This window comes from Entelurus aequoreus, linkage group LG06 (genome assembly GCF_033978785.1).
Source record: "Entelurus aequoreus isolate RoL-2023_Sb linkage group LG06, RoL_Eaeq_v1.1, whole genome shotgun sequence".
NCBI lineage: Eukaryota > Metazoa > Chordata > Actinopteri > Syngnathiformes > Syngnathidae > Entelurus > Entelurus aequoreus.
The window spans coordinates 31,091,888-31,109,523 of record NC_084736.1 but is presented as its reverse complement, the minus strand read 5'-3'; the positions used below and the strand labels follow the sequence as shown (position 1 = coordinate 31,109,523).

At 30.2% G+C, this 17,636-nt stretch overlaps 1 protein-coding gene across 1 annotated transcript; it reads left to right on the top strand.

Annotated features, from left to right (window-relative positions):
* The first annotated feature begins 11,142 nt into the window (after positions 1 to 11,142).
* Positions 11,143 to 16,711, top strand: socs1a (suppressor of cytokine signaling 1a). Its single transcript, XM_062050508.1, has 2 exons — positions 11,143 to 11,219; positions 14,912 to 16,711. Exon 2 carries the CDS (start codon positions 14,942 to 14,944, stop codon positions 15,554 to 15,556), a length of 615 nt encoding a protein of 204 aa, XP_061906492.1. The 5' UTR covers positions 11,143 to 11,219; positions 14,912 to 14,941; the 3' UTR covers positions 15,557 to 16,711.
* The last annotated feature ends 925 nt before the right edge of the window (positions 16,712 to 17,636 follow it).

Genomic DNA, 17,636 nt, shown 5'->3' with positions numbered 1-17,636 from the left:
CCATCGAAGCAACGTTACCATGGACGCCCCTGCTTATTTCAGCAAGACAATGCCAAGCCACGTGTTACAACAGCGGACTGTTGAACAACTTAAGCTGTACATCAAGCAAGAATGGGAAAGAATTCCACCTGAAAAACTTCAAAAATGTGTCTCCTCAGTTCCCAAACGTTTACTGAGTGTTGTTAAAAGGAAAGGCCATGTAACACAGTGGTAAAAATGCCCATGACAACTTTTGTGCAATGTGTTGCTGCCATTAAATTCTAAGTTAATGAATATTTTCCAAAAATAATGAAGTTTCTCAGTGTGAACATTAAATATCTTGTCTTTGCAGTCTATTCAATTGAATATAAGTTGAAAAGGATTAGCCAATCATTGTATTCTGTTTTTATTTACCATTTAAACAACGTGCCAACTTCACTGCTTTTGTGTTTTGTAGTTCGACACCCGAAAGCTTACAGAAACACTCCTCGCTAGCCTTTCCACGAAGACACGGTTGAGGGGTCGACATTTAATCCCAGTTCTTCCGAGGACTACTTTCACTTTCATTTCCAGGACCTTAAGCTGTCCAATGGGTCCAGGTTGAGCACATAATGAAACTCTTGCAGAGTCTTTGAACCGAACTGGCAGTGAAACATGAAAACATTAAGTTTCATTTGTGTCACAATGGAACGATACGGTACCAATACTGGAACTCAATGATACCAATTGTCAGTATTTTAGGTGTGTTCTGAAGCTGGGCGATAAAACGATATCAATATATATGTGGTAAAATATATGTTTTTTTCTTCTTGGTGGGAAGAAAGCGGAAGTATGGAAGCAAGGTTGGTTGCATGAACAAACTCGCTCTGTGCTAACCGAGCACAGCAGGAAGTGATCACTGATAACAGCCAATCAGGCAAAAGTATCAACTATCAAGTTTGCTCGATTCTTTGCATGGAGTGAGAAGAGAAAGTCAAAATAAAGAAATTGTGAATAAAAGAGGAAATATTTTTGGGATTTTTTCAAAGGGACCGTAGTCAGACCAATGTGGTCTGTAAATGATGCAAGGCAAGACCGCTAATACCACACCACCTTAGCTCACCCTTTAGAGCACAGCTGTAACTTCCTGCCACTAAACCTGCAGAAAATAGTTCTTCTCAGGTTTCTCTATGTTTACATTTTCACACTTTGCACTATTTTCTTACACTTTATGAAGCATCTCTTATATATTCCTTATTTTAAGAGCTTATTGTTAAGTGTTCAATGTGATTTTACTATTTTGTTGACATTGTTTGAGTGTTTTCCATGCTTGTGTTGACATTTCATTTCTGCCTTGATAGCTGAGGGATTATAAATCAGAGGAAGGTTACATTTACAATCAAATATATTGTTATCCTACTCCATATTTTCCATAGGTTGTAAAAAATATAAATAATTATTGATACATTCATAATATTTAAATAATTACTGCATAACAAAAAATATTTCCCATAGTTGAATAAGAATAACAGGGCAAATTAATGTTACACAGATGTAACAACCTGGCACTAACCCTGCAGAAAATAGTTATTCTCAGGTTTCTCTATGTTTACATTTTCACACTTTGCACTATTTTCTTACACTTTATGAATCATTTCTCACATATTCATTAATTTTAAGAGCTTATTGTTAAATGTTCAATGTGATTTTACTATTTTGTTGACATTGAGTGTTTTCCATGCTTGTGTTGACATGTCCTTTCTGCCTTGATAGCTGAGGGATTATAATCAGAGGAAGTTACATTTCAAAATAAAATATATTATTGTCCTGCTCCTTATTTTCCATAGGTCATAAAATGTTTTAATAATTATTGATATAATCATAATAATTTAATAATAACTGCATAACAAAAATTCCTTTCCAAAGGCAAATGACAGGGCAAATTAATGTTACACAACCGTTATTTCCTAGCACTAAAACTGCAGAAAATAGTTCTTCTCAAGTTTCTCTATGTGTACATTTTCACTATTTTCTTACACTTTATGAAGCATTTCTTACATATTCCTTAATTTTAAGAGCTTATCGTTAAGTGTTTAATGTGGTTTTACTATTTTGTTAACATTGAGTGTTTTCCATGCTTGTGTTGACATTTCCTTTCTGCCTTGATAGCTGAGGGATAATAATCAGAGGAAGTTACATTTACAATAAAAATTTTGACATTTAATGTATTTTTCTCCTGCTCCTTATTTTCCATAGGTCATGAAAAATGTCATTAATTATGGATTTGACCAATATAAAACAGTTATGGTGATACAGTTTTCAGCCATATCGCCAAGTCCTTGTGTGTTCAGGAGGTAAACATTTACATTTATTTATTAGTAATTTAACAATGATAACTGTGCTGTTTAGTTGTTATATCCTGTTGATTATTACACTTCTGCGTCTCATTTAAAATGATAAATGGGTTATACTTGTATAGCGCTTTTCTACCTTCAAGGTACTCAAAGCGCTTTGACAGTATTTCCACATTTACCCATTCACACACACATTCACACACTGATGGCGGGAGCTGCCATGCAAGGCGCTAACCAGCAGCCATCAGAGGCAAAGGGTGAAGTGTCTTGCCCAAGGACACAACGGACGTGACTAGGAAGGTAGAAGGTGGGAATTGAACCCCAGTAACCAGCAAGACTCCGATTGCTGGCACAGCCACTCTACCAACTTCGCCACGCCACGCAAGTATTTTATATATATATATATATATATATATATATATATATATATATATATATATATATATATATATATATATATATATATATATATATATATATATATATATATATATATATATATATATATATATATACATGTATATACATATATGTATATCCATATATATATATATATATATATGTATATGTATATACATATATATATATACATACATATATGTATATATATATATATATATATATATATATATATATATATATATATATATATATATATATACATATACATATACATATATATATATATATATATATATATATATATATATATATATATATATATATATATATATATATATATATATATATATATATATATATATATATATATATATATATATATATATATATATATATATATATACATGCATACATATATATATATACAATGCAATGGTTGTCGCTGGCCCCATTAGCAAATCACTGTATAATCTAATCTAATAATATTTGTCATTATTAATGAGGCAGCATGGGGGTACAATTGTTAGCATTTGCGCCTCACAGCGAGAAGGTCCTGGGTTTGATTATGTGCCTAAAACTCACAGCTTTGAACACTCGTCACCATCTTAAAAGTAAGGCGGCTTCTGGCGACCCCCGGCCAAAGATCGAGGGCACAGATAGCAGGAACATCAAAATTTCCCCAGTTATTATCATTATTATTGTTTAAATATGATTATAAATGTTATGTTTCCCTTTATTATATATATATATATATATATATATATATATATATATACATATATATATATATATATATATATATATATATATATATATATATATTGAATATATATATATATATATATATATATATATATATATATATATATATATATATATATATTGAATATATATATATATATATATATATATATATATATATATATATATATATATATATATATATATATATATATATATATATATATATATATATATATATATATATATATATATATATATATATTTATTACTGATGTAGGATAATCATCTGTAGATAATGGTATTATTATTATTATATTATTGTTATTATTTAAATATGATTATAAATGTTATGTTTCCCTTTGTTATTTGTTTTATTTGTCCGCTTGCCACTAGTTTTTGACTTGTCTGCATTTAATAGCTATACATTCTTTCTGGACAGCAAAAAGTGCCTTTTGAAAAGTGCAAAAAATAATTTCTCTTCAATTTCAATAATTTCCTCTGAAATTTGAATGAAGTTCTCTGAAATTTAAAAAAAAATCCTCTGAAAGTTGATTAAATTCCTCTGAAATTTAAAAAACTTGTAAAATATGAACTAATTCCTCTGAAATTTGAATACATTTCTCTGACATTTGAATTCATATCTGAAATTTTAATACATTATTTTGAAATTTGAATTAATTTCTGTGAAATTTGAATTAATTCATGTGAAATCTGAATAATTTCCTCTGAAATTTGAATGAAGTCCTCTGAAATTTTAATAAATTCCTCTGAAATTTGAATGAATTTCTCTGAAATCTTAATAAACTAATCTGAAATTTGATTAAAATTCATCTGAAATTTTAATAAATCCCTCTGAAATGTAAAACGTGTAAAATATTAACTAATTCTTCTGAAATGTTAACGAATTCCTTTGAAATTTGAATAAATTCATCTGAAATGTGAATGATTTTTTCTGAAGTTCAAACTAAATTCCTCTGAAATTTCAATTATTTTTTCTGAAATGTAAATAAATTCTGGTAAAATTTAAATAAATTCCCTTGAAATGTGTATTCGTACCTCTGAAATGTAAATAAATCCATCTGAAATTTGATTAAATGAATCTGAAATTTGAAGAAATCCATCTGAAATGTAAAACAAAATGTAAAACATGAACTAACTCCTCTGAAATTGGAATTAATTATTCTGAAATTTAAATAAATTCCTCTGACATTTCAATTAATTTCTCTAAAATGTAAATGCATTCCTGTGAAATGTAACTAAATTCATTTTAAATTTAAATAAATTCCTCTAAAATTTGCATTCATACCTCTGAGATTTAAATAAATTCATCTGAAAATTAAATTAATTCTTCTGGAATTTAAATAAATTCCTTTAAATGTGAATGAATTCCTGTGGAATTTGAATGAATTCCTCTAAAATGTAAATAGATTCCTCTGAAATTTAAATAAATAATAAAAAGGCAGCGGTGGACTGACCCGACCTGTTGACGATTCTTATGTTGGCCAGCTGGAGGTTTCCCAGAAGTACTTTCACTCTGACACTGGGCGTGTGCGTGTTGCACAACAGATCGTTGTCTGTGATGAAGTCACAGCAAAGTTTCTGACAAGAATCAGGATTCTTCTGTCAAACTCTGCTTCTCTTTTCCTCCAAAGCTGCCTCGCACTTCTCTAATCGTGTGCCAAGCAGGAAGTTGTCACAGGTGGAACTTGGATCCAGCGTATTTACACGGTTGTCAAACTGTGAGAAACACTCACCTAGTCATCATTCACCGTCTGGACTGGATTTATGCTGTCTTTAAGTTGAAGTGGAGTGGTCATTGTTTTGATCATTTATCAAGCAGGTTGTCCATGGGGTCTTAAAATGTCTAAAACACAATCATTTGAATTCATCAAGTCCATCAAAATCTTTAAATACGACCAAATTAAAAATATAATAGTTCTGTTTCTACAAAACAAATCCATCAACTTTACTTGAAATGTTTCCATTGTTGAGGGCTCTGTTCTGCAAAACTACTAAAGTACATTATAGTCTCCTACATTTGACTTGTTGAAACCTACAGACACCTTGTTAAGTTTAACTCATGACGCAGTAAGTTGAATGACGCGGACACGTTTGTTACTGGATACTTTCAAATATTGCCTTGGAGACTTTGTACGTGTCATTAATATGCAACTATAATTATTTGTTACTTGTTTGTATTGACAAATGTCAACTTTTATTGTTCATTGATTATTATGTATGCAGGACTGCTTGTATCGCACATGATATCACACGCAAGTAAACACGCTGCAACACTGCTTGTATCATACATGATATCACACACAAGTAAACACTCTGCAAGACTGGTTGTATCGCACATGATATCACACACAAGTAAACATTTTGCAGGACTGCTTGTATCGCACATGATATCACACGCAAGTAAACACGCTGCAGCACTGCTTGTATCGCACATGATATCACACGCAAGTAAACACTCTGCAAGACTGGTTGTATCGCACATGATATCACACGCAAGTAAACATTCTGCAGGGCTGCTTGTATCGCACATGATATCACACGCAAGCTAACACGCTGCAGGACTGCTTGTATCGCACATGATATCACACGCAAGTTAACACACTGCAGGACTACTTGTATTGTACATGATATCACACGCAAGTAAACACGCTGCAGGACTGCTTGTATCGCACATGATATCACACGCAAGTTAACACTCTGCAGGACTGCTTGTATCGCACATGATATCACACACAAGTTAACACGCTGCAGGACTACTTGTATCGCACATGATATCACACACAAGTAAACACGCTGCAGGACTACTTGTATCGCACATGATATCACACATTTTACATGCAAGTCCATATCATGTTTTCTGAATACAAAGGAGAGAACTGTGAATGGAAAACTGAAAGAGTGTTATTAATATCTAGGCCACGCCCCCTAGCGACAGTTGTCAAGTAAACAGTACTTGGGGAATTAGAAGGGACGATTCTGCAGAATTCTCCCTGAAGAAGAAGAAATGAAACAATGAAGATGACGAAGGTGAAGAATGTCAAACCCTGAACAGGATTCAGGTCAAAGATCAAAAGAATCAAAGGTCACTCACGTCACCTTTGTCACCTTCCCTTACGTCATCTTTGTCAGCCCAGAGACTTCAAGGAAACATCCTTGTTTCCTAAGAAGGAAGTGGCAGACAACTTAGCTGGCAGGTGAGGACACAGGTGCTTTGTCACGAGTGCTGTTGATCCTTTTAGTCATCAATTAAACTATCAATTATTTTGTCCAGCAATCGAATAAAAAAACATTTTCCAACCTGAATGTATCTTTTAGGGAAAAGTTTTTTCTAATGCAGTAATATTATATCATTTATGAATAATATAATATTATAAACTTTTTTCTTCTTTGGGCTTTTTTCTCTCTTTAGTTTTACAGTGCACTGGAAAAAAAAAGTCAGTAAGATATTACGTAAAAAAAGAAAAGAAAAGGTAGCTCAGTCTCCAGAATTTTAGTGAAAAATTAACAGTGGTACTAATTTTATATTTTACACAAATTATATATTTAAAAAAATATATTTTTTCAATCAATCAATCAATCAATCAATGTTTATTTATGTAGCCCTAAATCACAAGTGTCTCAAAGGGCTGTACATTTGTTTATTGGATTTTTAACATATATAGTCCATAAATACAATTAAAAATACAATCAAACACAATGTTCTTTTTTCTCCCCCTCAAACAAGTAACCCGCAGAAATATTAAATACAATAAAAATAGAAAAATAATAATACTAATTTAAAATTTCACACAAATTATATATATATATATATATATATATATATATATATATATATATATATATATATATATATATATATATATATATATATACATACATACATACATACATACATACATACATACATATATATATATATATATATATATATATATATATATATATATATATATATATATATATATATATATATATATATATATATGTATGTATGTATGTATGTATGTATATATATACATATATATATATATATATATATATATATATATATATATATATACATACATACATACATATATATATATATATATATATATATATATATATATATATATATATATATATATATATATATATATATATATATATATATATGTATATATATATATATATATATATATATATATACACATTTTTTTAAACATTTGTTTATTGGATTTTTGACATATACAGTCCTTAAATACAATTAAAAATAAAATTAAACATAATGTTTTTTTTTCTCTCCTTCAAACAAGTAACCCGCAAAAATATTAAATTAAATAAAAACGGAAAAATTATATTTTTAAAATATATAAAAAAATAAAAGGCACAAGATTTTACGGTAAAAATCTGGAAGCCGAGTTGCCAGAATTTTACAGTAAAAATAAAAGTGTTACTGTTTTAATTCGCAGTAATACAGTTTCATTTTTTTTTACTGTACAGTTTATAAAGAAAAGTTTTACAGTGCATTGTAAAAGAGGCAATTTTACAGTAAATTCATTTTAAATTCAAATTACATGAATTTTGTGTTAAAAAAAAACCCCACATTAAATTTTACAGTAAAATTCCAGCAACCAAGTGATTTTAAAAAAAAAAAATCGTAAAGTCTCTAAAGAAAAGTTTTACAGTAAAATAAAAGTATTATAAATACAAATTAATTATTTATTGCTCATTTTTATGATTTAATTGTGAATAAATGATAATGCTATACATCTAAATGATGAAGGTACGTTTAATGCTATTCTTTGACTTTCCTTCCCACAAAACACACAACTTTTTTTTTTTTTGTAAATGGATCAAATCTACTTTCTTTTGTACGTTTTCACAAAAATGAAACTTTTTCTTTCTGTAGCTTAAAATAACATATTTTTTTTTGCCACAATATAAGACTTCCTTCCTGCGCTGTGATTGGCCAGAATCCAGAGGAGGAGTCTTGGCTGTATCACGTGACTCAAACTGCAGTCATTAAACTTTATTGTCTGAACTTTCTGCAACTGCCAGGTTTTCTTTGAAAGAAGCGAAAACAAAGAAAACTTTTCTTTGTGAGGTCGAGTCAGAACTTTGGATGCAAACTTCAAAGCAACTTGGCTCAAAGTCACATTTGTCAAAGCACAAATATAGAAAGTATAGAATATATAGATACTATAAAGTATCATTTATATAGAGAATATATAGATACTATAAAATATAATTTATATAGAGAATATATAGATACTATAAAGTATAATTTTTATAAAGAATATACAATATATAGATACTATAGAACATAGTTTATATACAGAATATATAGATAATATAAAATATAATTTATATAGAGAATATATAGATACTATAGAGTATAATTTATATAGAGAATATACAATATATAGATACTATAGAACATAATTTATATAGAGAATATGTAGATACTATATAGTATAATTTATATAGAGAATATACAATATATAGATACTATAGAACATACTTTATATAGAGAATATATAGATACTATAAAATAGAATTTATATAGAGAATATATAGATACTATAGAGTATAATTTATATAGAGAATATACAATATATAGATACTATAGAACATACTTTATATAGAGAATATATAGATAATATAAAATATAATTTATATAGAGAATATATAGATACTATAGAGTATAATTTATATAGAGAATATACAATATATAGATACTATAGAACATAATTTATATAGAGAATATATAGATACTATAGAGTATAATTTATATAGAGAATATACAATATATAGATACTATAGAACAATTTATATAAAGAATATATAGATACTATATAGTATAATTTATATAGAGAATATACAATATATAGATACTATAGAACATAGTTTATATAGAGAATATATAGATACTATAGAAAATAGTTTATATAGATAATATATAGATGTTATAGAGTATAATGTATATAGATAATATAAAACATAGTTTATATAGAGAATATAGAGATACTACAGAATATAGTTTATATAGAGATACTATAGATACTATAGAGTATAATTTATATAGATAATATATAGATACTGTACTATAGAACATAGTTTATATAAAGAGCAGAGAGATGAGTCTTACAAGGCACACTTTGCTTCAATTCAATAAGATTCTCCATATATAAATATTTGTAGTGAGCGTATGGCCCACCCACTACCTGCACTGATACTGTGTGGGTTTTTAAATGGTCATCTGCTGGATTAAAAAAGTCAGACCTGCAAATCAAAAAATACTTGTGTGTATATATATATATATATATATATATATATATATATATATATATATATATATATATATATATATATATATACATATACATATATATATATATATGTATACGTGTGTGTGTATATATATATGTGTGTGTGTGTGTGTGTATACTGTATATGTAACAAATAGTCAACAGACTAAGAAAAATATTGACCATATTGATATATTTTTTAGCTATTTCTCTTTTTTGACTTTTTTGACAGCATCTTGAAATGTTTATGCTTGAAAAATAATCTCTGCACGCTTCTAGAACAAAGTTACCCTCCCATCTGCATGTCTGCCTGTTCCCCAGAAATGAAACCTATAGATATTTGATCACATAATGATGCACACACTGCATGCACTGTACATACTGTACTCACTGTAATTACTGTACATAGTGCAGACAGCACAGAGCGCCACAGCAGACACAAAGTCTGTGTCTATTACTCTTAGGCATCTCTGTCATTGCATCATCACCATGCAGTAACAGATGAATATACAAATATATATAAACAAAGACGAATATATATATATATATATATATATATATATATATATATATATATATATATATATATATATATATATATATATATATATATATATATATATATATATATATATAACCAATGTGAAACTAGTAATAATTGACAATAGCATTCAGAAATAAAAAATATATTTAATTTGTGTTGTCAAGTGAAAACATTAAACCGTGTAAAATATGTGGTGTGTCAAATTGAAACTGCATGTTGGAAATAAACTTAAATTCAACCAAACAATTCATTTTATAATCAGGTAACCACAGGTGATTAATTGTAATTAATCCATCCATCCATCCATCCATTTTCTACCGCTTGTCCCTTTTGGGGTCACGGGGGGTGCTACAGCCTATCTCAGCTACATTCGGGCGGAAGGCGGGGTACACCCTGGACAAGTCGCCACCTCATCGCAGGGCCTAATTGTAATGAATAATAATTGTAATTAATAACAGTGCGGAGGTTAGATTGACTCATTTAAGAAAAATAATAACAAATGCTATTTTATTTTCAGAATATTTTACATAATTAGAACTTTAAAAATATATATATTTATTATTATTTTAATCGCAGGAAGGACGTGATGTAAACACGACCAGAGATGCTCCAATAAATCTCATTTATTGTAACGACACGTTGTCAGATGGTCACGTCGTCACGCGCTCCGACTCTTCTCAGAAGCTGCAGCCGCTTGTCGTGAAACCAGCGAGCAGTTTCACTTTCATTTCATTCGCCCTCGGTCTGAGGACACGCCCCCAGTGGGCGGGGCTTATGCGGCGAGACACTATAAGAGCCCTCGACCGTGCCGGAGTCTCTCAACAGACGAAACACACACGCATACGCGCATGCGTACACACACTTTTACCTGGATAGCTCGTTTTGGATGAAAGCGAAACCAAAACGGTAAGACCTTATGTTTTTTTTAACGTACGTAATGCAGACACGCGCGCACTTTTTTCCAGCTGTTTTAGAGAGAGAGAGAGTGTGTGTGTGTGTGCGTGTGAGTGTGTGTGTGTGTGTGTGTGTTTGCGTGTGTTGTCCACACACTTTGTTGTCGTGTTTGCGTGGTTTTAAAATTAAATGCAGTGGACACTTCATTGGGTACACCTACTATGAGACGTTGTGATTGACAGCTGTCAGTGAGACCATTATTGTGAATATTTGACGTTTCAAAGGCAAAAGAGTGATTGGATGTTTACAAAACAAAAAAGTTTTAGTAGATTTTTGTATTTATTTCCTAACTTTTTTTTTTTAAATTAAGATTCTGATTCAATTAAAACTATTCAAGAATCGATTTTGAAAAACTCACATGTTTGTTATGATGATTTAAATACAAATAAAGAATCATGTTGAATGGAAGTGTCACACCAAGAACCAGAAAATACTTCTGAGTGGAATGCGCTCCCAACAGGTGTAAAAGAAAGGGCATCTCTATCCTCCTTCAAAACCGCAATAAAAGTATATAGTATAGTATATATCTGTAACATGAATCAATTTAAGTGGACCCCGACTTAAACAAGTTGAAAAACTTATTCGGGTGTTACCATTTAGTGGTCAATTGTACGGCTACAAATATATATATATACATATATATATATCCTTTCCTATGTGGCAGTTGGTGTCTGGTTCTATGGTTATCATCACCTTTTAGTTATAATAAATGATAAATGGGTTATACTTGTATATCGCTTTTCTACCTTCAAGGTACTCAAAGCGCTTTGACAGTATTTCCACATTCACCCATTCACACACACATTCACACACTGATGGCGGGAGCTGCCATGCAAGGCGCTAACCAGCAGCCATCAGGAGCAAGGGTGAAGTGTCTTGCCCAACGGACGTGACTAGGAAGGTAGAAGGTGGGGATTGAACCCCAGTAACCAGCAACACTCCGATTGCTGACCCGGCCACTCTACCAACTTCGCCACGCCGCCCCTTCAATGATTGATTGATTTATCCAAGAAAGTAATGTGAAGAATCAGGTTTTTTTTAAGAAAACCTGCCACAAACTGTCCTAAAGTTTGAGGTTACTGTACGTGGCTGAAATGTCTTGCTCAAGGACACAGCGGCAGTGACGATAGGATGACAGACGGAGGATTCGTACCAGAAATCCTTTGGTTTCGTCATATAAAAGTGGCACTGTTTTTTTATTTTATTTACTGTATTGCACTGTACAAATGACAAAAAAAAACTAGCAGCTCAGTCGCTCAGACTTTTACTGTAAAAATAAAAAGTGGTACCAATTTTTTATTTTACCCGAATAAAAAAAAACTCCCATAAAACTCTGTTTAAAAAAACTGTAAAAAAAAAAAAAAGAGCAGTAGATTTTAAAGGTAAAAATCTGGCAGCTCAGTTACCAGAATTTCACCGCCAAAATAAAGTGGTAGTGTTTTTCAATTGACAGTAATTCCGTGTAAAAACTACTGTAAATTTCATGATGAAATTCTGCCGACTGAGATAAAAAAAATTTTTAATGTAGTGTTAATAAAAAAAAAAGATAATTTCACGGTAAGAAAAAAAAACGGGCAGCTCAGTTAGCAGAATTTTATCATCAAAAAAAAAAAAGATTTATAATTTGACAGTAATTCCGTGTAAAGAACTACCATAAATATCTGCCGACTGAGCGACCTTTTTTTTTTTTTTAAATAAAATCTTACTGACTATATTTTTTACCATATAGTCTATAAAAAAAGTTTTATAGTGCAGTGTGAAAAAAAAAAAAAAAATGTCAGCCCAGTCGCCACAATTTTATCATAAAAATGTGGTACCGATTTAACAATAATTTGGCAGAAAAACTCTCATACAAATGCATTAAAATACTGTGGAAAAAAGACAGTAGATTTTATGGTAAAAAAAAATAATTCTGGTGACTGAACTACCAGTTTTTTTAATGTAAAATTGTATACATTTTTTTTTACAGTTCATCGTTAAATTAAAAAAAAAAAAAGATTTTACAGTAAAAACAAAAAAACTGGCTGCTCAGTTGCCAGAATTTTCTTGTTAAAGACACAGCCGTAGCGGTTTTCATATAAATTAGTTCCGTGTAAAAAATGTTTTAAAAATTACAGTAAAATTCTGGCGACTGAGCTCGCAGGTTGTTTATTTTTTTACCGTAAAGTCAATAAAGAAAAGTTTTACATTGTGGTGTAAAATTAAGTCATATTTTACGGTAAAAAGTGGAAAAGAAAGAGTGGGCAGAATTTTACTGTCAAATAGAATGTGGTTTTCACATGGAATTACTGCACTTTTAAAATAATGATTACAATAACTGAAATTAGGCAGTAGATTTTAGGATAAAAACCAAAGAACTGCCATAAATTTAAAGGTAAAAAAGTACCAATTTCGAATTTTACAGTAATTTGGTGTAAAAAAAAACACCTTAAATTTTACGGTAAAATTCTGGTGACTGAAAGACCAGTTTGTTTTCCCCATAAAGTCGATAAAAAAAAGGTTTTACAGTGTGTTGTAAAATAAAGTCAAACAATTGTACTTGTTTTCTCTTGGAATTATTGCAAATTGGAAAAAAAATGTATTCAAATAACTGTAAAAAAAAAAAAAGCAGTAGATTTTACGGTAAAAACCAATAAAGAACAACCAAAAACGTAACGGTAAAGTTCTGTCATTTTTGAATGTAAAATCTATTAAACATTTTTTATAGTTGCACTTTAAAAAAAAGTCAATAAAAATAGAATTTAAAAAATGGTAGCTCAGTCGCCGGATTTTTACCTTTTTTAAATTGTTTTTGTAATATATTTTTTTACCATTTTTAAATTTGTTTTGTAATAGATTTTTTATCATTTTAAAATATTTTTTTAACCATTTTTTAATAGGTTTTTTTTCCATTTTTAAATAGTTTTTGTAATAGATTTTTACATTTATTGAATAGTTTTTGTAATAGATTTTTTTAACATTATTAAATTGTTTTTTTAAATAGATTTTTACCATTTTTAAATTGTTTTTTAAATACATTTTTACTATTTTGAATTTTTTTTTTTTATTTACCATTTTTAAATTGTTTTGTAATAGATTTTCACCATTTTTAAATTGTTCTTGTAATAGATTTTTACCATTTTTAAATTAATTTGGTAATAGATTTTTTTAAACCATTTTTAAATTGTTTTTGTAATAGATTTTTACCACTTTTAAAATGTTTTTGTAATACATTTTTACCTTTTATTTAAAAAAATTGTAATACATTTTTACCATTTTTAAATAGTTTTTGAAATACATTTTTACTATTTTGAAATATTTTTTTAACCATTTTGAAAATGTTTTTGTAATATATTTTCACCCTTTTTAAATTGTTTTTGTAATAGATTTTTACCTTTTATAAATTGTTTTTGTAATAGATTTTTCACAATTTTTAAAATTGTTTTTGTAATGGATTTGTACCATTTTTAAATAGTTTTTTAAATAGATTTTTTGGGGGAGTTTTGAAAGTGGAACGGACTTGAATTTGACAGTATTCTGGTTTGACAAAATTCTGGTATGACTTGTTTTTGTACCTACCATGTCCAGATTGTGGCACTGAAAGAAAAATGGTGTCATAAGGTCAGGTGGTGTGATGCTAACCTTTGACCTGTGGTGTCCCTCAGGGGGTCAGCGATGGGCGAAGGTCCTGGAGGATGGTAGCCAACAGCGCGGTCGAAGACCAGCTCCACTCGTCCAGCTGCTCCTTGGACGAGGAGCCAGACGGGGAGCAGCCTGGGCGACGGGACGAGGTGCTGAGCGCCAAGCCCAAGTTGGTGTCCAAGTACCGCACGCACTTCCCCACCTTCAACTGCAAGGAGGACTGCCGCATCATCATGGACACGGCGTCCCAGCTGGAGCTGAGCGGCTTCTACTGGGGTCCTCTGGGCGTGGACGAGGCCCACCGCCTGCTGAGTGACGCCGCGCCGGGCAGCTTCCTGATTCGGGACAGCCGGCAGGCGGACGTCTTCTTCACGCTGTCCTATCACGCCAAGAGCGGGCCGGTCAGCGTGCGCATTGACTACAAGCGGCAGAAGTTCTCGCTGGCGGGCAACGAGCGTGCCTTCGCCTCGCTCTTCGCCATGTTGGAGCACTACACGCGCTCGCCAAGGCGGAGCCTGCGGGCGCCGTACAGGAAGTGGAAGCCCACGCTGCAGGAACTGTGCCGGCGCCGCGTCATGGAGCTCTGTGGCGAAGGCGCCGCCTTGTCCCAGCTGCCGCTCACCAACGTGGTGCACGACTTCCTCAAAGAGTTTCCCTACAACTTATGACTTTTGTTTTGAAACTGGGACTTTTATTTTGAAACTAGGACTTTATTTTTCTACTCCCAATTATGACTTTGTGTCACGAAACGCACAAACCGTAAAGATGAAGACGTTATTGTTCATGATTATGATGAACTATTGCACTGGCATGCGCTCACAGGTCTCGGAAGGCACATAACAAAACGGATGACGTGCTGTCCTCAGGACTCGGACAAATGTCGTTTTTTTGTGTAGCCAATGACAAAACTCTAATTATTATTAATATTTGAATGTTGATGTCACACTTTATTAATATTTGAATGTTGATGTCACACATTATTCATTTTTGAATGTTGATGTAACATATTAATATTTGAATGTTGACGTCACATATTAACATTTGAATGTTGATGTCACATATTAATATTTGAATGTTGACGTCACATATTGATATTTTAATGTTGACGTCACATATTGATATTTTAATGTTGACGTCACATATTAATATTTAAATGTTAATGCAACACATTATTAATATGTGAATGTTGACGTCACATTATTAATATTTAAATGTTAATGTCACACATTATTATGTGAATGTTGACGTCACATTATTTGAATTTTGACGTCACATATTACTATTTGAATGTTGACGTCACATATTAATATTTGAATGTTGACGTCACATATTAATATTTAAATGTTAATGCCACACATTATTAATATGTGAATGTTGACGTCACATATTATTAATATTTAAATGTTAACGTCACACATTATTAATATGTGAATGTTGACGTCACATATTAATATTTAAATGTTAATGTCACATATTAATATTTGAATGTTGACAACACATATTCATATTTGAATGTTGTCACACATTATTTTTTGAATGTTGACGTCACATATTACTAATATTTGAATGTTGACGTAACAAGTACTGCAGTAGTTCATTGTACCGTGTAGTCGAGGTAGTGCCTCTAGTTCAACTGTCTGCCAAGCAGATACTTTTGTCAAAATCTGTTATATTTTTTTAATGTAAATATATTTTGTTTTTCATAACAATAAATATTGAAAGTACTCACTGCTCCTTACTGGTTTACTTTTGTCACGCTAAGTTGCACAGGGTTATTTATAACACAATCATCAAAGTGATTCTCCGTGTGTAAAGAAAGGTGGGCTGGGCTTATTTGCTAAGATGACTATGACACACACACATGCACACACACTTACCAGAAACAAGGGCAGAGGTGACTAGTGTGTGTAATCAAATGTTTTATGAATAAGAAATGTGAATGAGATGTGAGAAGGAAGTGGGAAATTTGAGGTGTTGTGGCCATGCAGTAAAGACCAAAGTTCATTTCGAATAACTTTGATAATTTTTATCTGTATTTACTGTAAAAAGAACGACTTGGATATTTTCAATCAATTAAAAATATTCAGCTGCGCCTTCCTGACCGTCTGGCAACATTCCATTTTAATTCTCGTCAAAGCCAAGCAGGCCATAAAAGTCTTTATGTTGTAGAATAACAAACATTTATCGATTTTTTACTTTGCTCAAATTTCTTCTTAAGTCCCCCCACCCAAAAAAAAAAAAAAAAATATATATACATACATATATATATATATATATATATTATATATATATATATATATATATATATATATACATATGTATGTATATAATGTGTGTGTATATACTGTATATATGTATATATATATACATACATATATATATATATATATATATATATATATATATATATATATATACATATATTTATATATATACATATACATATACATACATATATATATATATATATATATATATATACATATATTTATATATATACATATACATATACATATACATACATATATATTTATATATATATATATACATATGTATATATATATATATATGTATATTATTTATGTGTATGTATATGTATATGCTCACCGCATATACATACACATAAATTAAATTGTAATACTACAAAATATATATATATGTATATATAAAATATACATATACAGTTTATGATTTATTGTATATATATACATATGTGTGTGTGTATATATATATATATATATATATATA